The 24676-nt window shown below is 38.2% G+C and overlaps 1 protein-coding gene across 2 annotated transcripts; it reads right to left on the reverse strand.

The window, feature by feature from the left end:
* LOC140936052 (protein O-GlcNAcase-like) lies at window positions 1-22950 on the reverse strand. 2 transcript variants are annotated; one of them, XM_073385629.1, is made up of 14 exons: window positions 22791-22950; window positions 22586-22637; window positions 19627-19724; window positions 19099-19229; window positions 17125-17293; window positions 16004-16102; window positions 12082-12852; window positions 10700-10956; window positions 9630-9902; window positions 6659-6763; window positions 4500-4594; window positions 3486-3624; window positions 2913-3071; window positions 1-1954 (listed from the first exon to the last, which is right to left on the reverse strand). In XM_073385629.1, exons 1-14 carry the CDS (start codon window positions 22927-22929, stop codon window positions 1760-1762), a joined length of 2682 nt encoding a protein of 893 aa, XP_073241730.1. In that variant the 5' UTR covers window positions 22930-22950; the 3' UTR covers window positions 1-1759. The 2 variants fall into 2 exon arrangements, with proteins under 2 accessions (XP_073241730.1, XP_073241731.1); XM_073385630.1 differs by lacking the exon at window positions 22586-22637 and having other exon boundaries at window positions 22791-22932.
* Window positions 22951-24676: the final 1726 nt, after the last annotated feature.

The raw sequence follows: 24676 nt of genomic DNA on the forward strand, positions 1-24676 counted from the left end.
GTCGCCACTCAGGAAAACCCAGCCCATCTTTATTGTTTAACATGTACCCTTTGGTAGTTGCACATATAAAAACAATAGTAATATTTCCATTACTGGAACATCTGCCACTTTCGCACCGCTCACAATACACTTAGTTTGCCTCACAAAATTTTGCCCCTTCAAAATTTCACATAGGCATAACAAAAGGTTTAAGAGAAATTGAAGCCACGCTTATGCAAACTTTTGGGGCAAATAGGCTATAATTATTATGGGCAACGCGAATGTGGAAACTCTCACACTTGAACAGGACATACGTGTTTTGGAGACGAGATCATTACCGTATACGCGTCTACGAAACTGCCCACCTACCAATCCCCTAAGCCAACATTAACACTTACATCTCTCATAGGGCAAAATGTTGGCTTGGGGGACGGGTAGGTGAGCAGTTTCTCAGAAACGTATGATTGTTTTTGACCAAGCGTGAGCTCAAGATGGCTGAATACAGGTCATCCGCAGGTACCGTCATCACAAAAGAAATAAAGGAACCCAACAACAGAGTTCTCCTGAGGGCTCTATTGTTTAGCTAAATTATTTCCTATGTTGTAAGTAATCTGTGCCACGGTACCTACAGAAGGAACCGGGTATTGGTTAAGTTCTTTTTTTGGACCATCTTTACGGACTGAGACGAAGTCGAGGTCAATAAAGATGCAAAAACGAACAAAAAACACATTGTGTCCTGTTCAAGCGCGTGCCGCCACAATAGATTTGTTTTTATTTTTTCAGGACCAACGCACGAAATCCCGAGTAGGCAAGGGGCTTACCTGCTCAGGTAGAAATTTGACTCATTTTGCCCACCCACGGATTCACACATACAATAATATAACGATCACTAGTTACAGTGGTACCTCGATATAACGAACCTCTATATAACGAAGTCCTCGGTATAACGAACGAATTTCTTCACCCCAGTAATAGTAAAATATATGGAAAAGAACCTTGATATAACGAAACCTCGTTATAGCGAACAGATTTTTTCGAGGTTCCACTGTAACTAATTGCATAGGTCATCACGAAACTAGTAGATAGAAGTAGTGTGTTGGGCAACTTGAGGAAGAACTATCCCAAATTTAAATTTCACAAAATAAGATACCTTTCAAAACAAATATATGTTCCATTCTTTTTAGGTATGATAATGTATGCTGATATGTTTGAAACAAAGGGATAACAAAAATTAACTGAAATAAAAATTTAACTGCAACATATACATCTGTGTATTGCAGGCATGAATCATTTCAATCATTAGTCTTTTTTAAGATTCAATAAAGATTTATATTATTTTTCGCGAGAAGAGAATTCAACCCCTTAAGTACTCAAGAATATAAAAAGCCAATACAGTACATTATTTTAGGTGAAATTCCCACTTTTCTGTTTCGCCACTGTCGTCCTTTAGTCCCTTCCACAATTGAAATATATTTGAGGATGACTGACTTATCATATTTTCTTCAAGTCTTGTCCCTCATAGTCAGTTGATTAAAGTTTTCTCTCATCTTTTTCTGTTTTTTTTTTCAAACTTACTATACCCAACACTTCACACTGTACACTTTAGACAACATGAACAATCACAACAACAATTTTTTAACGTGGCTTTTCGCCACTGTTAAACCTGACACAAATACTCACAGTGACCATAGACATTTTTAAATTAATCGTTTCTATTTGTACTTAGGTGTTTCATATGTTAAAAGATATTAAACACTTAACTACAGGAATAAATGATTTTTCAAAGCGTTCTGGCAAAGATCATGGTGTCGGGTGGTGGTTGCTCTTTGAGCTGAATATTGTAAAATCCTAGTTTGCTGTAGAAGTCAAGAGCATTGTTGTTTGTGGGTGTAATTTCACAGTGGACACCAGTGCAGTCTTCAGCTTTTAGGGCAGAGAGAACACAAGCTAAGAGGCGCTTGCCAAGACCAAGGTCCTGTTGAAGAATAAAAAGAATAAAGAACCGTAAGAACAAATGTTTACAAACTCAAAAAAAGACTATGTAGGGATAGCGAAATTACTGGTAACACAGTAGTTATCAATAGGGCCATTTATCAAGGAAAAATAAGACGCGTCTTACATAAGACGCGTCTTAAATAAGACGTGAACTTTCCGTATAAGCGGCACATTTCGTCTAAAATAAGACGCGGCTTAGCTAAGACGCGTCTTATTAGATAAGACATGCTCGTATAAATGGTACAGTAAGACGCGTCTTATTTTTCCTCGTATAAATGGCCCTATTGTCGGCCACAAATAAGGACAGAAACATAAATGAAATGAACTTTAACAAGGTTAAGATTCCCAACTGGCCGGAGGCAAATCAGTTAGCCATTTACAAGCATGGCCGAGGAGTGGAGTCAGGACTACCGAGGACAAATCCACAGAACAAATCTGAGAACAAATCCAGCTAGCGGTTAGAGCAGGGATTGAACTCAGGATCTCCGGAATGCAATTCCAGCACTCTGACCGCTCAGCCGCGCTGAGGCCCAACGTTTTCTTCATTAAAATTTTTGCTCCAAAGACTCTTTATTTTTTATTTAAGCAGGAGTCAAAGTAGCAGCCAGCAGCCAGCGGCAGCCAGCACTTTGACCACAATTGTCGGCAACTTTTCACCGAAGGAATAGAAATGTCATGCTTTGAATGGTTAACTGAAATCGAAGTCACTGTAATGTTGTAAATTAAACATTTCATATCAAACAGTAAACCAGCCAAGAAACGTTTTAAAAACTCTTTGGAAACGTTGGGAATTGATTAAATGATCACCTGAGTGAAAATGCTTTGATCTTAAAACAAATTCTCTCAAGTAGTTTTTCAAGGAAACGTATGGAGACCAGTGTAGAGAATTTTTATGTTGATATTGGGGCTTAACTGAATGCAAATTAACTGTGACATACCTGTGCACGTGGCAGGAGATAAATTTGAACATGAGCGCTATACTTGTTACACAAGTCAGGAGGAAGAAAGATACTTGGATTGTGGAAACTATTGGCAAGTTGTTCCGCATAGGTCCACTCTGATGGATTTCCCTCCGGCATTTGGTATTTCTTGCACACCTAGAAATGAACCTAAGATCAACTCTCACATTCCTTGTTGGTAAGATTATGGAAAATTTTATAGAATATTGGTGACCATGGGTTAACACAAAACTGTATTTACAAGGTTGAGGGACATCTTGGTGAAATAAAAGGGTAATTATTAGGAGAATTCTGGTTCCTAACCCTAACAGGCTACACAACAGTACCAGTAGAGGTTAAGCATCCTTACAACTCATGCTACTTCTTAGCACATTATTGCAGTCAAATGACATCAACCTATAAAATGTCCTATTACCCTTTTCCAAAAAGACCATTTGCTTTTCTTGTCAATGATGTATTAAAAAAAACCCCCCAGAAACAGTGCTTATACATGTAGGCTAGTTCCTCAGAACTAACCCTGCAAAATAAATAAATATATACATATACACGTACCTCTGGAAGCCAATGTTTTTTGAACTGTTCATAAAAGTGTTTTGAATCAGATGCTGCAACTGCAAAACCACAAAGGCCATCACCATCCTCAACAACAAACACATGCTCAGGGCAGAGCTTCAAATATGGACCAACAAACCTAAAACAAAAACACATAGCTTAGTTGTCAATAAGAACAAAGTCCAATAATTCAAGAAATCAACTACACAATTGGGCCCAATTACCAGCCATTTTGTGTGTGCCTGCATCCTTGGGTGGATTACTAGTCTTGCCTATTGTTATCTTTAACCAATCAGTGACTTGCCTTCTGGCCCAAGTTGTTCAAAAGCTGGATAGCGCTATCCACCGGATAAACCATTATCCAGTGGATAAATATTAGGGAAACCAATTTGCACTATCCACTGAAAAGAGATTTATCTGGTGAATAGCGCTATCCACTTTTGAACAACTGGGGCCTGGTCTAGTAAAATGCCGAATGGTGTGCTCCTACCAAGATTGCAGAGAGTGAGGAGGTGATGGGTCTCAAAACTATTAAATCAATTGATGATGCACCCATTGTTTTTTGTCTTTGAATTTTATTTTCTCAGGTTTAGCTCATAAATTTTACCTCCTGTCAATATTACTTTATAAAGGAATATGTTACTAAAAAGGAGAGAGTCACAACTACACAAATGTAAATGTAGGTTGAGAGCAGACTAGCCCATTGTTGGAAAGGGAATGGAAATCAGGTTCCCTCAAACAGCTGAAAATCAAGCATACTGAACAACAGCTGTAAAGAATAGACTTTAAACCTTTCTGCAGACTCTGGAATCAGTCAATACAGTTTGCAATGTACATAAAGGATCTTCTGTCTTTTTTCTCTCACCCTTTTTTCTTATGGCTCTATATTTTTTTAGTTTCCAAAACATGACTGAAAGAAAATGACATACACCAACAAATTTGGAATCAGACAAAGTTGATTCAAATTGTAGTAAGAGAGCTGCAAATGACTTCTTACACCACTGTATCACCAACCTGTCTCCTGCCATGTTGAATTGTTTGCAAGGGAATAAATCATGTCCATCTTGCCAATCATCACAAGTTGACACACAAATTTCATACAGTGATTTCTGATTTGGAAAAAGAGAGAAAAGAAATTGCCATTAATGTAAAGGTCTTTCCTCTGTCATGCATCCTTTTTTTCTGTGCAAGTAAACCACTTTTTTTTTGGGTTGGAAAAGAAAAAAGCAAGTTGATTGGCACTGAAAATGGTTACTGCAAAATGATTGAACAATCTCAGCCTTTGTGGCATTTCGGTGTTCATAAGACATCATACAATCCAAATCAATAAGGCTGAAGGTTTTTTTGTATTGTATATAGGCAACGTGTGTGGCCTGTGTGTTTTGAATAAAAGCAAAGCAACAACAGCTGCACCGGTAGTAAAAAAGATGGCTCACATAAAGGCTTTAAATTGTGACCCTTCACGCGAAAAGGTGGCTTATCTAAATTTCACGCTGGGGCTATTTTCACGCTCAAAGGCGTGAAATGGAAAAATATTATTGGAATGTGAGTGAAATTTCTCCTTCACGCCGTGAACACGCCGTGAAAAAAGTCACGGCCAGAGTGAAATGTTTCACGCCGTGAAAAAGTCATTGCCAGAGTGAAAATTTTTCACGCCGTGAAAAAGGTCATAGCCGCCGTGAAACATTTCACACCGTGAAAAGTTCACGCCATGAAATTTAATCCTTGAGAGAAAAAATGACTCTGTTGTCTTTGCTAATGTGAATGTTATCAGCTTACAAAAACAAGCAACCAGCAATTTGACAATAAAAAGTTGGAGAAAACGCGACACTAAACTAAACAGTAAAAAGAAAAAAAGGAAGTAATAACCAGAATTTCTATTTAAGTGATATTCTGCATGAAATCGATGCACTTATCTGTATCAAATGTCAGACTTTTGATATTTGTAATAATTGGTTTATTGCGTTTCTTTCTAGGAACACGCAACGTCATAAATTATTTCCGTCGTGTTTCGTTTCGTCGATGACAAAAATGAAATAATAATTTCAAAAACTAATCATTAGTTTTTTGAAATTATGCAGTGTTAAATTTGTCACGAAAAGTTTGTCTAAACAACTCATGCAGGAAAAGTGTGAACTGAGTAGTTCAAGTTACGAAAGAAAAACTAAATCACGACTTATTGAGTCACGAATTTGCAAATATTTATGTTTTATCGGGTATAAATAAGTCAGTGTATTTTTTGAGTATTTTTACCAAAATGTAATCTTTTTAAACGGAGCTTGTAAGTTTTTATCCCTATAATATATCTGATTTAGCTCTCTTGTACAAGCAAATAACGAAGATACAGAAAAAAATGTCTACGTCTACGCTATCAACTTAATTAATGTCAGACTGCGTGGTACCAAAATAGTCTGCTACACCGCCGTTTTTTGTGTCATCACGCAACGCTCCTCCGCACAAATGGTTTCTTTCAAAGCATTCTGGCGGTCCGGACGGCATAGTCTTGCTTTGCCAGCTGTATTTTCCACATCATAAGCATCCCATTTAACTGTAGTGAAACAGCTTTAAGAGTTACCGATGCTAAGATAGACCCGAAAGTTAAAATTTTTGTGTTTCGCTATGTTTGTTTTGTTTCCCGAATTTGGCGCCAGAACTCGTCCCCAAGATCTTTGGCCTTTTCTCATCTAGCCCGAAACCGGGCTAAAATTTCTCATATGAACCCAAGGAAAAATTCATCCCGGTAACCGAGCCAGCCCGGTCAGCCGGGCTCATATGAAGAGGCCCTTAAGACGCGGAAAAACATAAGGTAAGATTTCATAGCGTGAAGCTTCTTTCATCACCCCAATCGATTTCACGGCGTGAAAATTTTCACTCCTATATTCACGGCGTGAAAGTTTTCACTCTATCTTTCACGGCATGCTAGTTTCACGCCGACAGTGAAATTTTTTCACCAGAGAGTGAACACGGCGTGAAATTTTGAATTCACGCCGTGAAAAGTCCAATTCACGCACCGTGACCGTGAAAAAATTTCCCGGTTTTCGGTGAAATCCATAAGCCCCCTTTTCGCGTGAAGGGTCACAATTTGTTTATAGTGAAAAGCAGTAAAGTTTTCTTCAGTGAGTTTATTTCAGGCACTCAACTCAATATCATAGATGCATCAAAAGGCTGTGTACCTCATCATTAGGTTGGTACGGTCTGATAGTAGAGATACATGTAGTAGGAACTTCTGGGGCCCTCAAGCTGAATACTTCATGTCCCCCATCAATGGGTAAAAGCCGCTGTAAACAAATTAAAAAAAGAAAACACATTTACATTGTAAATTACTACAGTGGAAGCTCTCCTAATGGACACCCACGTAGGGTGCAAAGGAAGTCAGTTTTACAGCTTGCCATTCGGGGAAAACCGTAGCTGGCATGTACTTGCCCAAAATTCATTTCAACTAGCCTCCCAATTTTTTTTGATAAGCAGGATTAATTACACAGTTCTTATGTGATTTGAATTCCTCAAAAACCTTCACTTGCCCATCGGGCAAGTTAAGAACAGAATTCACTAGCCCGATAGCAAACTCCACTAGCCCCGGGCTATCGGACACTACTTTCTTTGCACACTGCCAATGTAAGCAGACAGCTCCACTTACAGCTTCCTTCACAAAACCCTATTTTTCACAACTCAAACAAATTCTGTATTTTTACTTTCTGTAAGCGGCCAGCTCCAGTTACAGACTGTGAGTTTGTTACAAAAAGATATGGCTAGTCTTGGGACTCATCTTGTGAAAAATTATGAGTCCCTGTCCATAACCAATGAGTCCCAGTTCAAATAAACAAGGATTGAAAATGCTTGGGCCTTTATGTAATGCACCTATCAATGTAAATCCCGTGGGGGGGGGGGGGGGGGGAGTGCGGGCAAGGGGTGGGGATTTGATGCCTGAGACTATCCCCGTGTCAGGCTTTTACTATCCCCGTGTCAGGCTTTTGATCGTGCGAAGTGATCCCTGGGTCGGGACATTTGACTTTCACCGACAGAAGCCTGGTATCAATTCAGAAGCGGTTACCAAGTCGGTCCCTTGAGGCTTTCTGAAAGTCACGCTGTTGGAGAAAGGTATGAAGTTTTCATTTGTTTTAATCGCCATAATCGGATACTTTTAACTGTCATCTAAACAGATAATGTCTATTTTGAGAAAGTTTTTATCTTCAAGTTCCCATCTGATTGTAAAACTTGATTGAAATCGAATTCTACAATCAAAGTCAAAGGATTTTTTACGGGTCACTGACCCGACCTGTTCTGACATGTTGAGCAGATGTTATAAAGCATTTTACGTTTCATTAATATTATAATAGCATGGTCAATCTTCCTGTTGTTCAAAATAAGAGATGCTAGTGGAGAGAGAAAATACCTAATTACAGCAAGTAACTTAACGGAGCTTACGTTAACCTTAAATAAAAGTAGTAAGAACGTACTTTTGAAATGTTCTTTTATTGGTTTTATATAGTATTATAGTATTGTTTGTTTAGATTTTTTCCCCTGGGGTGGGGCCTTTTTTGACACTTTTAATTGACCTTTCGTTTCCCACCCTGGGGAATTTGATCAAAAAATTTTAAAATTTGTCAAATCCCCACCCCTTACCCGCACTTCCCCCCCCCACGGAGTTTATATTGATAGGTGCATAATCAGACAGTTAATCTGGAGACAGAGGCCAAAACTCTTGATTACAGTTAACTGAGATTAAAATATAGTCCTTCTACATTTTAAGCACAAAAAAGGACTAAAATAAATATGCATCATTAAACAACAGGCACAGAAATCACATGAACAGGATATTCTACCAAAAGATCTTCAAATTGATCAATCGTTCTTTGCGTCCTATGGCACGCATGCCATGAATTATTTTGCATCTTGGGGAATTTTTTTGCTTCAGGGATGCAGGACGCAGAGGTAACAAAATCACTGAACAGACACCTTTTTTCGCGTCGTGAGGGTGTCTGCACATCAGAGCTTCCACTGACTGTATTATCTCAAACACAGCTATTTTGAGAAAGGTTGTCAGAAAAAGTGTGCATGCGACAAACCCAAAAGGTAATATGGGATATGACTGATACACTTTTCCTGACCCTGTAGCTGTCAAACTCACTTTTTCAGCTTTCCTTTAGCAATTGCGAACACAATTCCATGGCTTCTCATGCCATTCTTGTAAATGTATTTGAAGAACAGTGAACTCAAAACCACCCACAATACCTTTCTGGATTGTTGCGTGCACTTTTTCTGACAACCTTTCTTGAAATAGCTGTATACATGCATACACATGTATGACTTCTGATTCTGGCAAATGTCAAGATTTAAATAACAGGGCTTCTGATATTTCGCACGGTCGCGGACCTGCAAAATTCAGGTATTTCCGCGAAATCACCCGAAATTTCCCCCAAAACGCGAAATACCGCGAAATTCGCCAGAAATATTTCCAAATACTTGTTGGCAAGACATATTTAATACTTATCTTGGCCATTAGACCTGTTTTATTCAGCCCAAACGTCCAAATTTATCTTGAACTTCGCCACTACGAGTAAACAACGTCCCAAAACTACCAGGCATTCTTAGATTAATGTTGTGAAAGACTGGGCACTAACAATAATGTTAATAGCTTTAGCATACACTAATTTCTCGAGCGAACTGTTGTTGAAAGAGAAAATGATTATCCCTGTTCAAAAAACAACGTTAAACAACGCTGGTCATATCAACACAAAATTGATCGATTTTAGCGAAATTTGCCAAAAAAAATCCAGCGAAATTGGCTGTTTTTTACTGATTGTCTCTTGGCGAAGTTTCCCCCCAAAATTTCCCGTGAAATCGGCCGATTTTTCTAAGAATTTGCTCCTGAAAATCCTTCGAATTTGACTTTTTTCTGCTAAAATCCCGCGAAATCGAACGATTTTCCCTCGAATTTTGACTTTTCTCCCGCGAAAATTCCGCGAAATCAGCCAATTTTTCCGCGAATTTTGACTTTTCTCCTGCAAAATCGGCCCATTTTTCCGCGAATTTGCCCCTGTAAATCCCGCGAAATTTTGCTTTTTTTTTTCCGCGAAAGATCAGAAGCCCTGAAATAAGTAAAATTGTTTTTCGCTGCTCCATATTTAGTTAACCACCACATACCTGCAGCTCTCCACACAGTCCTCCCCTGAACACCCATGCTTCAGGGTCTTCAGGGAAAAAGCTTTGTTCTTTCTGCTTCTTTTTCCTATTCTTGGTGCTCAGCCAACTAACAAATGTATCCAGCAGCTGCAAGACTTCCTTGACATCCCACACATATGGATAAAGGTCATACAGCAGTGCCCTGTTGGATGTCTCTGTCAGTCGCACAAACATTTCTTTAACTGACCTACAGATTTCATGGAACTTCTCAGCTCTGTCATTCCACTCAGTCAACTAGGGTTCATAATAAGATTTAACAATGTTTTAGTAATCAATGAATTTATCTAAGTATAGCTTGTACTCATCAAAATAAGATATTGCAACTTACTTCAAAATGTATTATAATGTGCAACAGCTCAGATTAGCGTATATATTTGTCATCACAACTTTAAATATTGTATTTGAAAATCATCACTGCTGTTACAGATGTTATATTACATCCAGATGTTACTACATTGCCTGTTCTTTCCCCTTTGAACTTCATAATCTCGGAAACCCGGGAACTCTTTTTTTTGACCTAACATTTTTCAAACTGGTTTAGTTTTAATAATTAAAACTAAACCAGTTTTTCAGTTTTTTTTCTTTGTCTCAGATCAAAATAACAATTAAAGTGGTATTGAAAACTTTAAACCACAGATATCAAGATTGGTTTTCTTAAGAGATGGGGGGGGGGGGAGGGGGAGGGGGGAGGCTAGTGTTTTCCTGCATAGCCAGTGGTGTTAAGCTAATACTGTTTGACACCGGAAATTTTATAAAGGTTAGTAATGCAATTTAAAAGTCTTGATATGTTATTACAAAAAAAAAAAAAATTGCCCAGGGTTGTCAAAAGTAGCCGGCTGCCGGCAAAAATCGCCGCCTACTTGGTTAGTATCAGCCGGCTAGTCTGCTAAGCATTTCTTTAGGGATGGTGTTCTTTAAATAAAATATCCCTGGTCTGGCCGCTTACTTTGACAACTCAGCTGTCTGCTTCAAAATTTTCTGACAACCCTGATTGCCTTGGCTATTTGGATGTGCACCACTGGGGATCATACCTTAGTTTTCTGCTCTTGTTCAGTAAGTTCCATAAACTCCTCTGAATCTTCCTTAATAGCATTAAATTTGAGCCACTTAAAATCAGCTATGATCTGCTTGGCCTTCTGACCATGGTTGTAGGGTAAGTAGAATAGATCTACCAACAGCAGAAGGTCATCAGCACTGAGCGGTGTCATCGCAGGCTTGTCCTTTTGTTCAATTATATCCATTGGCATCATCTCCTGCTCTTTCTTTTCATTCTCTTCGACTTTCTTTTCTACATGATTTTGAACAATACAATCTTAGAGCATTTTAATGCTCTAAGATCGTATTAAGTTGTATTGTATTAAGATTGTATTGTAGTAAGCTTGTACCACTGAAAAGTGGTGCTACAAAGCAAAGGTATAGTGAAAACAGAAACCAATCTGTACATGATACAGGCGTAACATTTAATAGTTTTCATAGTAATACAGCAGAACCTTATAAATTTACCAACATTGGGCAATAAAATCCTGGTTGAATAACAAGGTGGTCCTATTAACAGGGTCTTCAAAATAAAAAAATGGTAACCCAGTGGTTTTTACATTTAGTTTGAAAGAATATGGTTGCAATAATGAGGTGGTTGTAACAAAGGGGGGGGGGGGGGGGGGGTTGGTTCCACTTAAATCATACATGTGTGTAGTTGTGGTGAAATCATGGAGATGCAAAGAAGAAACATACTAATAATAATTTATTAGTATGTTTCTGCTTTGAACTTAAAATTCTAGCATGAAGAACCAGAAGGATGCCACATGGATGACTCAACCCACTGTTTGAAAGAGAAACACTTCTTAACATCGAACATAAATATTTATGTCGGATGAACTTATGAAGTGGCTTGTCACAGAATCTTTGAAAATGAAAAAATTGAAGGGTAGACAACCCGTGCTTCCAAAACATCTCACTGACCGACTGATGAGTACATGCACTGAAATCACCAAAAACCTGACACAGTGCTCAGGTAATCAAGGGAATTTTTAGTCAAGTATGGACACGTTGATAATATGGACAACTTTTCTATCACAAATAGTTTGTTGGGTCCCAGAAAAGCCAAAAATCATACATTCTCTACCTCTATAATACAGACACCTCTGTAAAGCGGACACTTGGTTCTGTCCCTTTGGTGTCCGTATTAAAGAGGTTTAATTGTACTTATTAATACTCCTTCTTTGAATCTTTTATTTTCTATTAAAAATCATTTTGCTTGGGAAGTTAATCAAAAAATACTCAGAACACAAGTCTGGTAGGTGACATGAGGACACTTACATGTATGCAGGGTTTTTCTAAAACAGTGGCCTATAGTGACTGTCATATTACCAAGTATCAAAATCTTAGTCTGACATGCAGTAAGATGCTACCTTACCTGGAGACAATGAGCTGTTAAGTTTTTTTCTGCTATTCTCTTTTGCAACCTTGATAGGGGAAGGAGTTACCACAGGGGAACACACAGGAACTGTAGCACTTGTAGTTTTTGTACTCGTTGTAATGGGAGCTTGTGCTTGAACAGGCATGGGTTCTGGGGTCATACTATAGGGACCGCTCTTAGCATAGGTTCTGGAGGAAGCACTCTTTACTTTAGAAAATTCCTTAAGCCAGGCAGACACCGCTTCTTGTAAAGCACTTTGAGGATCATAGGATGTGCGACTTGAGACACTTTTACCCAATGAAGCAACACTTTCTGTGTCCATTTGACCTTCAACTTTAACAACCTCACTACTTGTTCCACTAGCAGCACCATCCTGAGAATCTTCCTGATCAGTCTTTTCACCAGAAACGCTATTAACACTGCCTTCAACATTAGACAGATCTTCTTCCATTGGTTCCATAGAACCACTTGACTTAGGATCAATATTCATTGGTTCCTCTGTAGAAACTAATGATGCATCCCTCAGCCATGATGCAAGAGTATGGACAGCAATAAAGTTACTTTCAAACTCGCAATTAGGGTTCGTCAGCACACCATTCAACATGGGGAAAAGCTCAACTGGCCTGCCATCATATGGACCCAAGAACACTCGTCTCTGATCATAATCATTTGCATGGATATTATCCCAAATGACAGGTCTTCGTTTAAGCACATTTGTCAGGGTCTCAATAGTTTGAGTGCTAATTATTTTGGAGACTACCTTTGGTCCTAAAAATAAGTGAAGCAGCATGATAAGAGTAATATTGTGATATATGTGATTACACACACAGAGAGACACACAGGCTGCTATATACAGGCACGTCTAGTCTTTCTTTCCCTAAGCCAGCACTTTGTTTCACATCAGAAAACTAATTCTTGGTAATTGGAAATTGGAAAAAACTAACCAACTCAATTCATTCCCTGCAAACAGTGAAAGTAGAGCATAGAGCCAATGGAGTTTGTTGCTGGTGGATCACAATTAATAGTTTCACTAAATCATTACTTTTATCAGCTACGGTAAGCAAAGACTTCGGAAAATGGTCAAAACTAAGTTCTCTGACCATGAATGACAACCTCCATCAAGCTCAAGCTTTAGTTTCCTGCATTGAAGGCAAGTGAAATGAATTCTCTTGATGATCTTTAGCCTGCAAATACAGCTGTCTCTCATCACACCTTGCCACTTGGGACAGTTTGCAGGAGAGATTTCTGAGCCTCAACAACAGAAATGCCATACTGATGACCTAAAGCCTGTCAAGAATCTGGTCAGGAGCTCTGATTGGTCGAAGTAGTAATAATATTTTGTTGAAATTTTCACTTATGACAGTCAAAAGACAATTGAATGTAAATGTGACAAATCTACTGACAAAGAGTATACTCTTCTTCAAAAGAAGCATTTTGCATTCAGCTGGTACTCATTCACAGTTAATAGAGGAGGAAAAATATAAACTTGAATAAATTTACATTAATTTTTAGAGCCCCATGACTACCAGATTAATTATGTAAACACTGATTTATGTCATCAGTATGGTAATTCTGTTGCTGAGGTGCAGAAGACACTCCAACCAAAAGTCCCAAGCAGGGAGGAGTCAGGAGAGATGGCTGTATTTGCAGGCCACAGGTGCAAAGAAAGTCATTTTTAAAGCTTGCCATTCGGGCAAGCTGAAGCTAGCATATAATAGCCCAAACGTCATTTCAACTAGCCCCGAAGCATTTTGATGAGCAGAATTGATTTCAAAGTTCTTCTGTTATTTGAATTCCTCAAAAAACTTCAGTTGCCTATCGGGTAAGTTAAGAACAAAATAGCCCGGTAGCAAAATCCACTAGCCCCAGGCTATTGGACACTACTTTCTTTGCACTCTGCAGGGCAGTTGATATTCAAAGTTGGGTCAGTTACAATGCAGTCTAGGCTCATGAGATGATACCATCATGAAAAATGTGTAATTTTAGATGGACATGGCCATTAGACAAAACAAAGCCTTCACTCTCTTCATCTGGGACTAACCTTGCAATATTGCAGCCCAGAAAAGTAGAACATTTGTCACTGGGTTGGTTTGTATCACCATTTACCACACAAAACAGGTAAACACTACACAGAGACCACAAAACTACAACCACAACACTGGACAATCACAAGACATGTAAAAAGCATTTATGCAAAGCACCACGCTGCAAAATGCAAATAAAAATGATATTGTATTCAATCTTTGTTCTTCTGTAAGTGGAAACAAAGAAGATTAGATGTAGGCAAATCTCTTTCTTCTACAATCAAATTTACTGACAGAGGAATAATTTTTAATTTCTCTGCCATTCTGGAGGAATACATTACAGCTACATGTACATTGTATATGAAACAAATGTCTCTTTCAGGTTGACTTTGCCACTCTGACCCAATCACAATTTTTGAAAGAGAACAAGATCTGGATCTGTCTTTGTTTCCAGCTTTCAAGGGAAAACAAACACTGAAATTGAATTGTGTTTCAACTGTTCTGTGACACAGAGAAGGACCAATCTTTTGTTACTACATAAAACCTTTCTGCCACCATAATCAATTATGTTGATACTTATGTCAGTATACATGATTGGGTATGATAACCCACTGTTACAACATTCCATTCACATTTTTGTTCAGCAAAAAGGGTTTCATTTAATAAACTCAAGATAGCCTTCTGCGTGTTAAAAGAAGCCTATACTTTCACTATTATTTGCCATAATGTCCATTTGCAGTTACAAAAAAGAAGGCCAAAGATTTTATTTCATGATTAACAAAACAAAACAGCTTTGAGCCAAGCATCAACAAATTGGGTCCATACGGACTGTAGGTCTCACTGATAATTAACAGTATTGGTCTACTCATTTTGCAACAACTGCAAAAAACATCACTGACAGTCAAACTTTTTTGACATAACTGACAAATGAAAAGCCATGAGAGGCTTGAGCTTTATTTCTGAGAAAATTGGTGCAGTTTATTTGGTTTAGGTTAAATTAGTCAAGAGTGAAGGTATTGTAAGACAAAATGGCGAGCCCCACTGGAAACGGAGTTACAAAAATTTGCATTCAGTTTTGGGATGATATTTAAATTAACCCTGAAACAAAGGCCTGCGATGGTAGCATTTTAAGACTGGCAGACTGCAAAGTACTAACCAAACCTGGAATATGCATACTGTGCTCACTTGATTAGCACATCAACATGCTTGCAAGACATACTTCCCCTGTTTTTGAGAAAATCAGAATAAGATGGTATATTTCATTGGAGATACTGTGGTGCTACAATTTTCCAAATAGACAAGGGAACAGTGTTTATTCATGAAAAGTGTGCCAGATATCTTCTGTTAACTTTTGATAGAAAAAGTTGCTTGAAAAGCAATAAAGGATACACAGCAATTTGACTTCAAAGAGGTCAAACCTCCTGTCACAAGGCTAGGGAAATGTAATCCAGCAGGCATGTTCTGGGTTAAAGTTTATATTTTAAGGAAGTTAAACTTCCTTTTGAGTTGGTTAATTTGACACAGTTTTTTTTTTATCTTGGTTAAGTTATATGACCTAGTTTGTTTTGTTGTTTATTGGTTCAAAATTTCTCTGATCAAACCAGTACTGGCATCAGAGGAACTTTGAACTAAAGAATGCACTGAAGCTATAAATGAAACACATGAAGTTATGAGTAAGTCAGCTTTTGGACGATTCTGTTTGGCTAGCTGGCCGGCTGGCAGGAAAGGAAAAACTAAGATGTAACTGTACCTTCAACCAAGCATAGAAGAATCAGGAATGTCCATCACCAACACTGCTAAATGAAACAGTACATGTTGACAACAATGCCGAAACACATCAACAGATAAATCAAAATGAAAGTCAAACAAAATCTATTCATTTCAAAACAGTTTACCTGTCCACATAATGTTGATCTTCGGATCAAGTTTATTTCCCAAAGTGATCAAGTAGTCTGATGTCTCAACTGTTGGAACAGCTCTTGTGCCACAGTACTCTAAATGCCAATAATAATACTAATACAGTCACTAAAATTTGGCAAGAGCACTTTTATTTATACTACACCAATAAAGTTATACACAAACAAGGTGAAAATTGGAAAAAAGGGTAGGGGAAATGTACATGTACATTTTTTTTATCAATGAACTACCAGGTAAGCTGTTGCATGAAAATATTGTGAAAATAACATGTTATCCTTATACAGCTGTACTTGGAAAGATCACTGTTGCTTTGGCTACATAATAAATAACACAACTTTTGCCACAAGAAGTTATTAGAGTGAAATAGTTTGGTATTTCATTGGTGTTAAAAATTAAAATATATATATAACATTACACGATCAGCTGGAGATACAAAACTTCTCTTTTTGTGTTGGACAACAAAAATAACAACCTCTAAGGCCCAGTTCAGAAGTCGTGCTTCTGCTGTGCCAAACTTAATTGTAATTTGGTTTGACTGTAGTACAGCAGGAAAACGACTTTGATTCAGACGTCGTGCCAGAGTCGAACCAAATTCGGGATTTACTGATGCCTCGTAACAATTCTTCTCCAACTCCCTGTGGGAACGCAATCTTGCCAAAATACATTAATATAATTTATGAATTTTGTTTAGCACGGCAGAAGCACGACGTTTGAATTGCTGCTGTGCCAGAACCGTGTAGCACGGCAGCACTTGTTGAACTTAATTGCTTGCTGAACTTAATTCAAAAGTTTGATTCAGACGCCATGCTTCTGCCGTGCCTTTGTTGAACTTAATTCCTGAATTTAGTTCGGCACGGCAGAAGCACGACGTCTGAACTGGGCCTAAGTCTCCAACTTTTATCTTGTAGAAAAACAACATCACTTAAAGCTAATTTAATGGTTGGAGTTAAGATATACGTTTGTACACCTGTCAAACACAAAATTAAGGAAAATTGTGCGATACAAAGGTAAATAATGTTGAACTTTTCACAGGGCATGCAATCAAAGACGGAATTTTACAAAAACCACTTGTAATTGAAGTAACATGGAGAGAAGTTACCTGTTGGGCAAAAGAGAAAGCTTGGACACCCCAGATGTTTATATACGTTATTGGTGACTTCCACCTGTGCATCTCCAAATGAAGAGAATGCATCAACATCAGGGCCATGTAACTGTGGATCAATATCATCAAATAACAAAGCAAAAGCCACACATCCAAGCTTCTGAACCTGACAAAACATGAAAAAAATAGTAATAAATAAGAAAACACCTGATACAGTGTATCTTTCTGTTGCTAAAGCCTATCGATCACTGAAAACTTCAAGTTGTGTCACGTAAGAAGGCAGGATTACTTGTGAGGTTGCCATGCTTTTGAAAGTTTTTAGTGATACGTTTATCTTTTGACAAAATAGGTCTTTTTATGGGAGGGAATAAAACATTTTAAAATATGAAGCTGTCCATGCTGAGAGCACAGAAAGAATGCCTATTTAAAAATGTTTTCATGACCTTTAGCCTACTTTCAAATAATGCTCAATGGCAAAGCTAAGAAAACTTAAACGGACTCATTAATCTATGACTACATGTAGCAGTAGCCGGTGGCTAGCAAATGCGGGCGAAGATGTGACCGATGAAAACCGCTTTCATGATGTGTAAGCCCTTTTAGTTCCAGTGTCAACAAAAGGATATCACTGCCGATCATGAAAACTGGATTAAACAACCCAGTAAACAAGACTCACATTTAATTCAATGATTTTATTCAGATTTGCTTTGATACAATTAGCCTGCAATTAGTGAGGAGCGAGGAGAGGGCTGTATTCGCTGGCGAAACAGTAATGCGTGACACAAGACATAGAAGTGCATGTTTACAGTCATGACTGCACAAAATCTTATTTAAATTCAATTGAATATTCAATTCATGTACAATGACCAAAGGCCGTTGACATGCAATAGAAAATAATGAAACAGCTCAAATTACCACGGGAGTTTAACGTTTATTGAAGCTTTCACTTGGATGACAAGCGACATAACATAAAATGCTTGGAAACTTATAAAAATGTAAAAACCATGTACTGTTGTAAAACCTGAATAAACTTACATCGATTTCTAGACTTTGCTAACACTCGTATCTTCTGAAAACTTGTCCAACACTAAGCCTGGATCATGCTCTACTTTCATTTTCCTGGATAAATAGATTCCAGGCTGGCATAGCGAATCGTAAAGTCTCACAGTACATTTAGTAAAGTAATTGTGTACCTGAATAATAGGACCATTTATACAAGGAAAAGTAAGACGCGTCTTAAATAAGATGCGAACTGTACCGTTTACAAGCATGTCTTATCTAAGACGAGAACAGCTCGTGTAAATGGTTCGCGTCTTATTTCTGTTCTTGACTTGTTTTCACGTGAATGTTACTCGTAGTAACGGCAATCCAACTTGGCGTGCAAAAAATTAATGCATGCGTATTATGCTTTCGTGTCTTATGTAAGACGTGAAGGTCATTTATACAAAGTTTTTCTCGTCTTAGATAAGACGTGTCTTACCTAAGAACAGGTGTTAAGGGCTGTTCTAAAATAAGACGCGTCTTATTTTAGACGAAATGTCCCGTTTATATGGAAAGTTTGCGTCTGATTTAAGATGCGTCTTATTTTTCCTTGTATAAAATAATGGCCCTAATGAGTGCTTGAGAATTGAATGTAATAACAATTGTTGCTTCATTTGCATTTGCATTCACATGATTACCTTGACATCATATGGACCTTAAACTCAACACCAGGGCCTTTTTGGCCACATTCCACGCATATTAGTCGGAAGAACATGGCAAAGCCAAGAATGCGGATAGACTGAGATAAATCTCACTATACAGTTAATAACGTGCTTCTGATCAAGTCAAGATTAGGCAGTGGGCTCCTCTTGTTGCCCGCAATTACTATTCATAAATGTACTTAATTAGTGGGCAACAAATTTCAGGAACCGCTATGCAACAACTGAAGGCTGCACGCAAGTAGCTTTACACCTGTAGTTATATATGTCGTACCTGATCCATTTTCCTTTGAAGCAATTGAATGTCTCTTGAACTTGAAAATGAAATATCCAGACCAGGAGACAAGGCATAATAGAATGTTATTCCGCATTCCTTTGAAGATGCTATCAACTGCTTTAAATTTTCTGAAAACAAGCACACAAACCATCTTACTATTTTTATGTCCGTACTCTTTGTGAATTTAAGTAACCTTAATCAAGAACAATCATGTAAAATTTCAACTGTATACATATATTTTAAAAACTCCCAGCTATGATTTTCATTCTTCTTTTTGGTATTCTTTTAACATTGTATTCACCATAATCTCATTACGGACTAAAATGAGTCTTATTCTTAATTTTTAATTGTAATTCCAAATTCTTAACTATTCTTTCTCATTCTTATTGAAACTGTGTTTCTAAGACATTGTGTCCATCAATTGTATTAAAGACAAATAATTATCATTATTGAATATAATAACTATGATTTTCACAAAATGAAGTTTTTCCCTAGTAACTACAGCTGTAAGTTAAACAACTCTACCTGTTTCTTCGGGACCATAAAGGTCTCTCCACAAAGCCCGATGTTTGAGATCATCTTTGGGAGCATACAAATAAGTATTCATTCCCAGACTTTTTATCCTTTAATAAAAAATTAAAATAAATGATTTTAAATCACCATAAAACTATGGGGAACTTGTGGATACATAGGTTACAGCTGGACATAGATTAACTGCAGAAAGGTGATCTTGAGGCATGACACATGTAGGTGGTGTAAAAGGTAAGTGTATGCACTTTTCACAAGAAATTTGGAGCTGTTTTCGAAGCAGGTGATGGTCTGAAGGCTGATTGGGCAATTATGTCCTCCCTACTCCCTACTACTATACTGTCAGATAAGAAGATACTATACTACTCAAATCATGCTAACACTTCAGAGAAAGAAAGACAACAATGTCGGGTAACAATATTAATACTTTGAAGATGATGTGAACTGCGGAAATACAAATTTTAAATGACAATATGATCATTGCAGTGGTTATTGCAATTCACGCAATTGCAAATAAACCCGAAAAAAGTTTTCAGGACTTCAACAGGATTCGAACTCATGGCCTCTGCCTTAGTGCTGCAGTTCTCTACCGTTTGAGCTATGAAGACCCCATACATTGGGAGCAAGCCAATTTGTTGAGTTAATCTTAAACTGTGAAAGAAGTGAAACATGAAGACAATGTGAACTGCGGAAACACAAACTTTGAATGAAGATATGATTGTCACAGTGGTTATTGCAATTCAAGCAATTGCAAATAATCCGGAAAAAAATTTTCGGGACTCAAAGGCCATGGGTTCAAATCCTGTTGAAGTCCCAAAGATTTATTTCGGGTTTATTTGCAGTTGCTTAAATTGAAATAATGCACCTATCAATGTAAATCCCGTGGGGGGGGAGTGCGGGCAAGGGGAGGGGATTTGATGCCTGGGACTATCCCCGCTATCGGGCTTTTGATCGTGCGAAGCGACCCCGGGGTCGGGACATTTAACTTTGACCGACAGAAGCCTGGTATCAATTCAGAAGCAGTTACCAAGTCTGTCCCTCGAGGCTTCCTGAAAGTCACGCTGTTGGAGAAAGGTATGAAGTTTTCATTTGTTTTAATCGCCATAATCCGATACTTTAAACTGTCATCTAAACAGATAATGTCTATTTTGAGAAAGTTTTTATCTTCAAGTTCCCATCTGATTGTAAAACTCGATTGAAATCGAATTCCACCATGAAAGTCAGAGGATTTTTTATGGGTCACTGATCCGACCTGTTCCGACATGTTGAGCAGATGTTATAAAGCATTTTAAGTTTTATTAATATTGTATAGCACGGTCAATCTTCCTGGAGTGATTTTGTTGTTCAAGATAAGAGATGCTATTGGAGAGAGAAAATACTTAATTACAACGAGTAATTTAATGGAGCTTCCGTTAACCGTAAATAAAAGTAGTAACAACGTGTTTGAAATGTTCTTTTATTCGTTTTATGTTGTATTATAACATTGTTTGTTTAGATTTTTTCCCCTGGGGTGGGGTTTTTTTTGACACTTTTGATTGACCTTTCGTTTCCCACCCTGGGGAATTTGATCGAAAAATTTTAAAATTTGTCAAATCCCCACCCCTTGCCCGCACTCCCCCCCCACGGGGTTTACATTGATAGGTGCATAACCACTGCCACCATCATATCTTCATTTAAAACAAAATATTTATACTTTATTTCATTCGTCAGAACGCATCCTAATCTGGTATTCCTGTGGCACAGGCGACTGCCGATAAGCCGCCCCTATTAGTTTTATCAGGACATTTTGTGTTTGTTTCACGCTACTCTGCAATTTTCATTGATTTTGCCTTCAACCTGCCCATCCCTCTTGGCATGATAAGTATTTTAGTTTCTACTGATTTTCAGTGACGGTGCTGCCGTTGCTCCACCTTGTTCGGGCACTATTCCCCATGCTCATCTATTGTTGATGAGTTTAATTCCTATACTAGTAAATAACCAAAGGTTAGGGAGTGTGGATGACAATGATCGGAGGTCCAAATGCTTTTGCTCCAACCCTGGGCTTTGTGTAGATTTCACTTGACAGATGGTCAAAACAGGTGTGATAAGAGTACAAGGGGAAGAAGGTCGAAACGTGTGATCAAATTGTGTTTTGTGTATTCCATTCACTCTTAGTGGAAGTCCAAACGAATACTGGCTACAGACATGTGACGCATGCGCAATAAGAACCTAGACTGGGTTGTTCAAAGCTGGGTTAAGATAACCCAGGGTTAGTGCGAAAGTAGAATTCAGGTATGAAAGCTTAAAAAGGTTAATTCAATTTAAATTTTTTTTGTCAACAAGTTGATGATTATAACTGAGAAAACTATCTAAAAAATTTTTGTTTGAACAAAAAAAAAAAACCCGGGTTAACTTACACCCTGGGTTAAGCGCTAATCAGCCTTCGAATAACAGGGCCCAGTTGTTCCAATGCTGGTTGGCACTAACCCAGGGTTAAATTTTAACCCGGGCTTCTTATCCTTTGCATCAAAGGACTCTCTTGGATAATTTTCTGTATATTTTTTAGAGTATCCAATCATCTAATAATAAACAACAAGAATTACTTGTCTTTAAGCTCTCATATCTGAGTTCAAATTTCACACTAACCCTGGGTAACCCAGCTTCGAACAACCCGGCCCTGGAGATTAGGATTGCGGGCTCCTCTTGTCGCCCTCAACAAACTCTCATCATTTTATTGCCCTTGGAACGTTGAACTTGGCATTCAAAGAATAAAAGTTGCCAGAGTCCACTGAAAAGCAGACGGCTTACATCAAGTCTAAAGACACTTGAGATAAGTAAATACAGAGTGAAGGATATAAATTATACCTAAAATAAAAACATAAAGTCAAACGAGGAGAATCAAGGTAGAATCATAGCCTGATTTTCATGGCTATATTAATTTGTAGTTGTATCTTCTTAATTCTATTAAAGCTTTTACCTATAAAAGAGCTCTTTTCTTTGGTCATAGGTCCACGGTCTGCCATAGAAACCTGTTAACGATTTAAAAAGAGAGAGCAAGAAATTTCATCGCCAATTCATAAAGCAAGTCTTCCAATTATGGCCGAATATTCGGTGCCGAGACTTTCAAAGGAAGAAGATCTAGAATAGCGGACCTCGAAAAAGGCTGAAAAAACAGTACTCACCTTCCACTACACCACTAAGAAACGCTTCATTCTTATCTTTAGATAAATCTGAACTCATTGCAAGCCTTTTCTTTGAACTAAGACGAAATTTTTGCTTTGAATTCTTGAGAACCCGAACCCGACCAGATAACGCCTTCATTGGTGATACCTGCTCGTTCAGAAATTCACAGCTCATTACTGATTATGCGCAGTTTCGACAAAAATCAAGTTTTTCTGGTTTCCCAATATCCCGCGAACAAGAGCTCCGCGCGTGGCCTAAGGACCAGGAAGCGTCATTCAACTGAAACTTGTAAATGGCAGGAAATTTGCGGAAGGAGTTATGTTTGACTTAAACTCGATCTCCAGCCTTGCGTTTCTCGATGCACCCCGACTGCAAGTGGGTAGCATGCGTAGCAGGCGTTTGGAAGTAATGGGAGTAGGAAAGAAGGTAGTCTGCTACACAGCCATTTTTAGGGTCGTCACGCAAAGCTCCTCCCCACAAACAGTGCGGAGGAGCGTTGCGTGACGACTCTAAAAACGGCTGTGTAGCAGACTAGAAAGAAGGGGGCGCGCGAGAAAGACACACGTCCATGTACTACATGTGTACAACTGTACTGTACCGCAAATGATCCCCAAAATGGACCGCAAATGATCCCCTTTGTCGGCCCGTAAGTGATCCCGTGAAAAGTAGAGGAATGGAATGGATCAGTTAGGCATGCATGGTGAAGTGCTGAGAATTTGAACGACGTGTTTATAGTTTTATTAAAATAAAACTATAAATATCCGAACTGTTTCTCTTGGCAATTTTTTTCTCTTTTCTTTTAAGCCAAATATATAGCCTCTTTGCTCACTCCTTTGACCTTGGTAAAGGCGAAGTCAAGTTGATAAAAACCTTGACTTCACCTTGGATCTGCGTCTAAGATGAAGTCAAATGTTTCAACGCTTTGCTGTTCTTTTAATTTCTTTTAAGGCTTATCAAAGGCGTTGTCCAATAGGAGGCAGCGTGGCCGAGTGGTTAGAGCGCCGGACTTGCAATGCGTTATCCTGGAGTTCAAATCCTCGGCCGTGTTTGTAAATAGCCAGCTGGTTTGCCTCTGGCCAGTTGGGATTCTCAACCCTGTTAAGTTCAATTTGAATTGCTTGTTTCAGGCATTTTCTCGGCCCCACTAGCATTAGTGCTATAAATAATGCCGTGGGTAAATAACGGAAATATTATTACGATGAAATGATAGCGACACAAAACTCACCAATAGGCCATTCGCACTAAGAGGTCATCTGACGTCGTTTTTAGGAAAATGAAAGTTATATGATTTTGCCCTCGAAAAACGATTAGTGGGTCATATTTTAAACAAAATAATAGTGATTTGGTTTTTCAAACCCGCACCATTTTCTTAAAATGAGTAAGTTCGTAGCTGGTCACGTGACCAAAATGTGATTTTTAAAAATTAGGAATTATCTCTTTCTGAACACAGATTTTGCCCTTAAACTTAAACGAAAATGTTGAAAAGATGATGTGGAAACGTTTACAGCACATCCTGAGCGTAACTATCAAACGTTTAACAAGATATAAGCAAAAAGTAGTTTTGGCCGCCATGTTGGAGGGCAAGAGTATGCCCTCCAACATGGCAGCCAATACAAATCGTACTACTTCGTTGACTGAAAATCAAAGTCCCATAAAATATCTCCCTTAAATGCGTTTCTTCTCAAATTTCGGGTGTAAGATAATTTTTATGTGCTCTTTCAATTTTTGGCATCAGCAAGATTCCAACTCTTTGTTTAAAGGAAGCATCGGTCACGTGACCTCTTAGTGCAACTCTAAGCGAGACACCCTGTTTTTGGCGCGAAATTGTAAACTCTCTTCTCCCCCGCAAACAAACAAACAGCGGAGATCTGCTGAATTAAAGCTG

Source organism: Porites lutea, chromosome 4 (assembly GCF_958299795.1).
Source record: "Porites lutea chromosome 4, jaPorLute2.1, whole genome shotgun sequence".
Taxonomy (NCBI): domain Eukaryota; kingdom Metazoa; phylum Cnidaria; class Anthozoa; order Scleractinia; family Poritidae; genus Porites; species Porites lutea.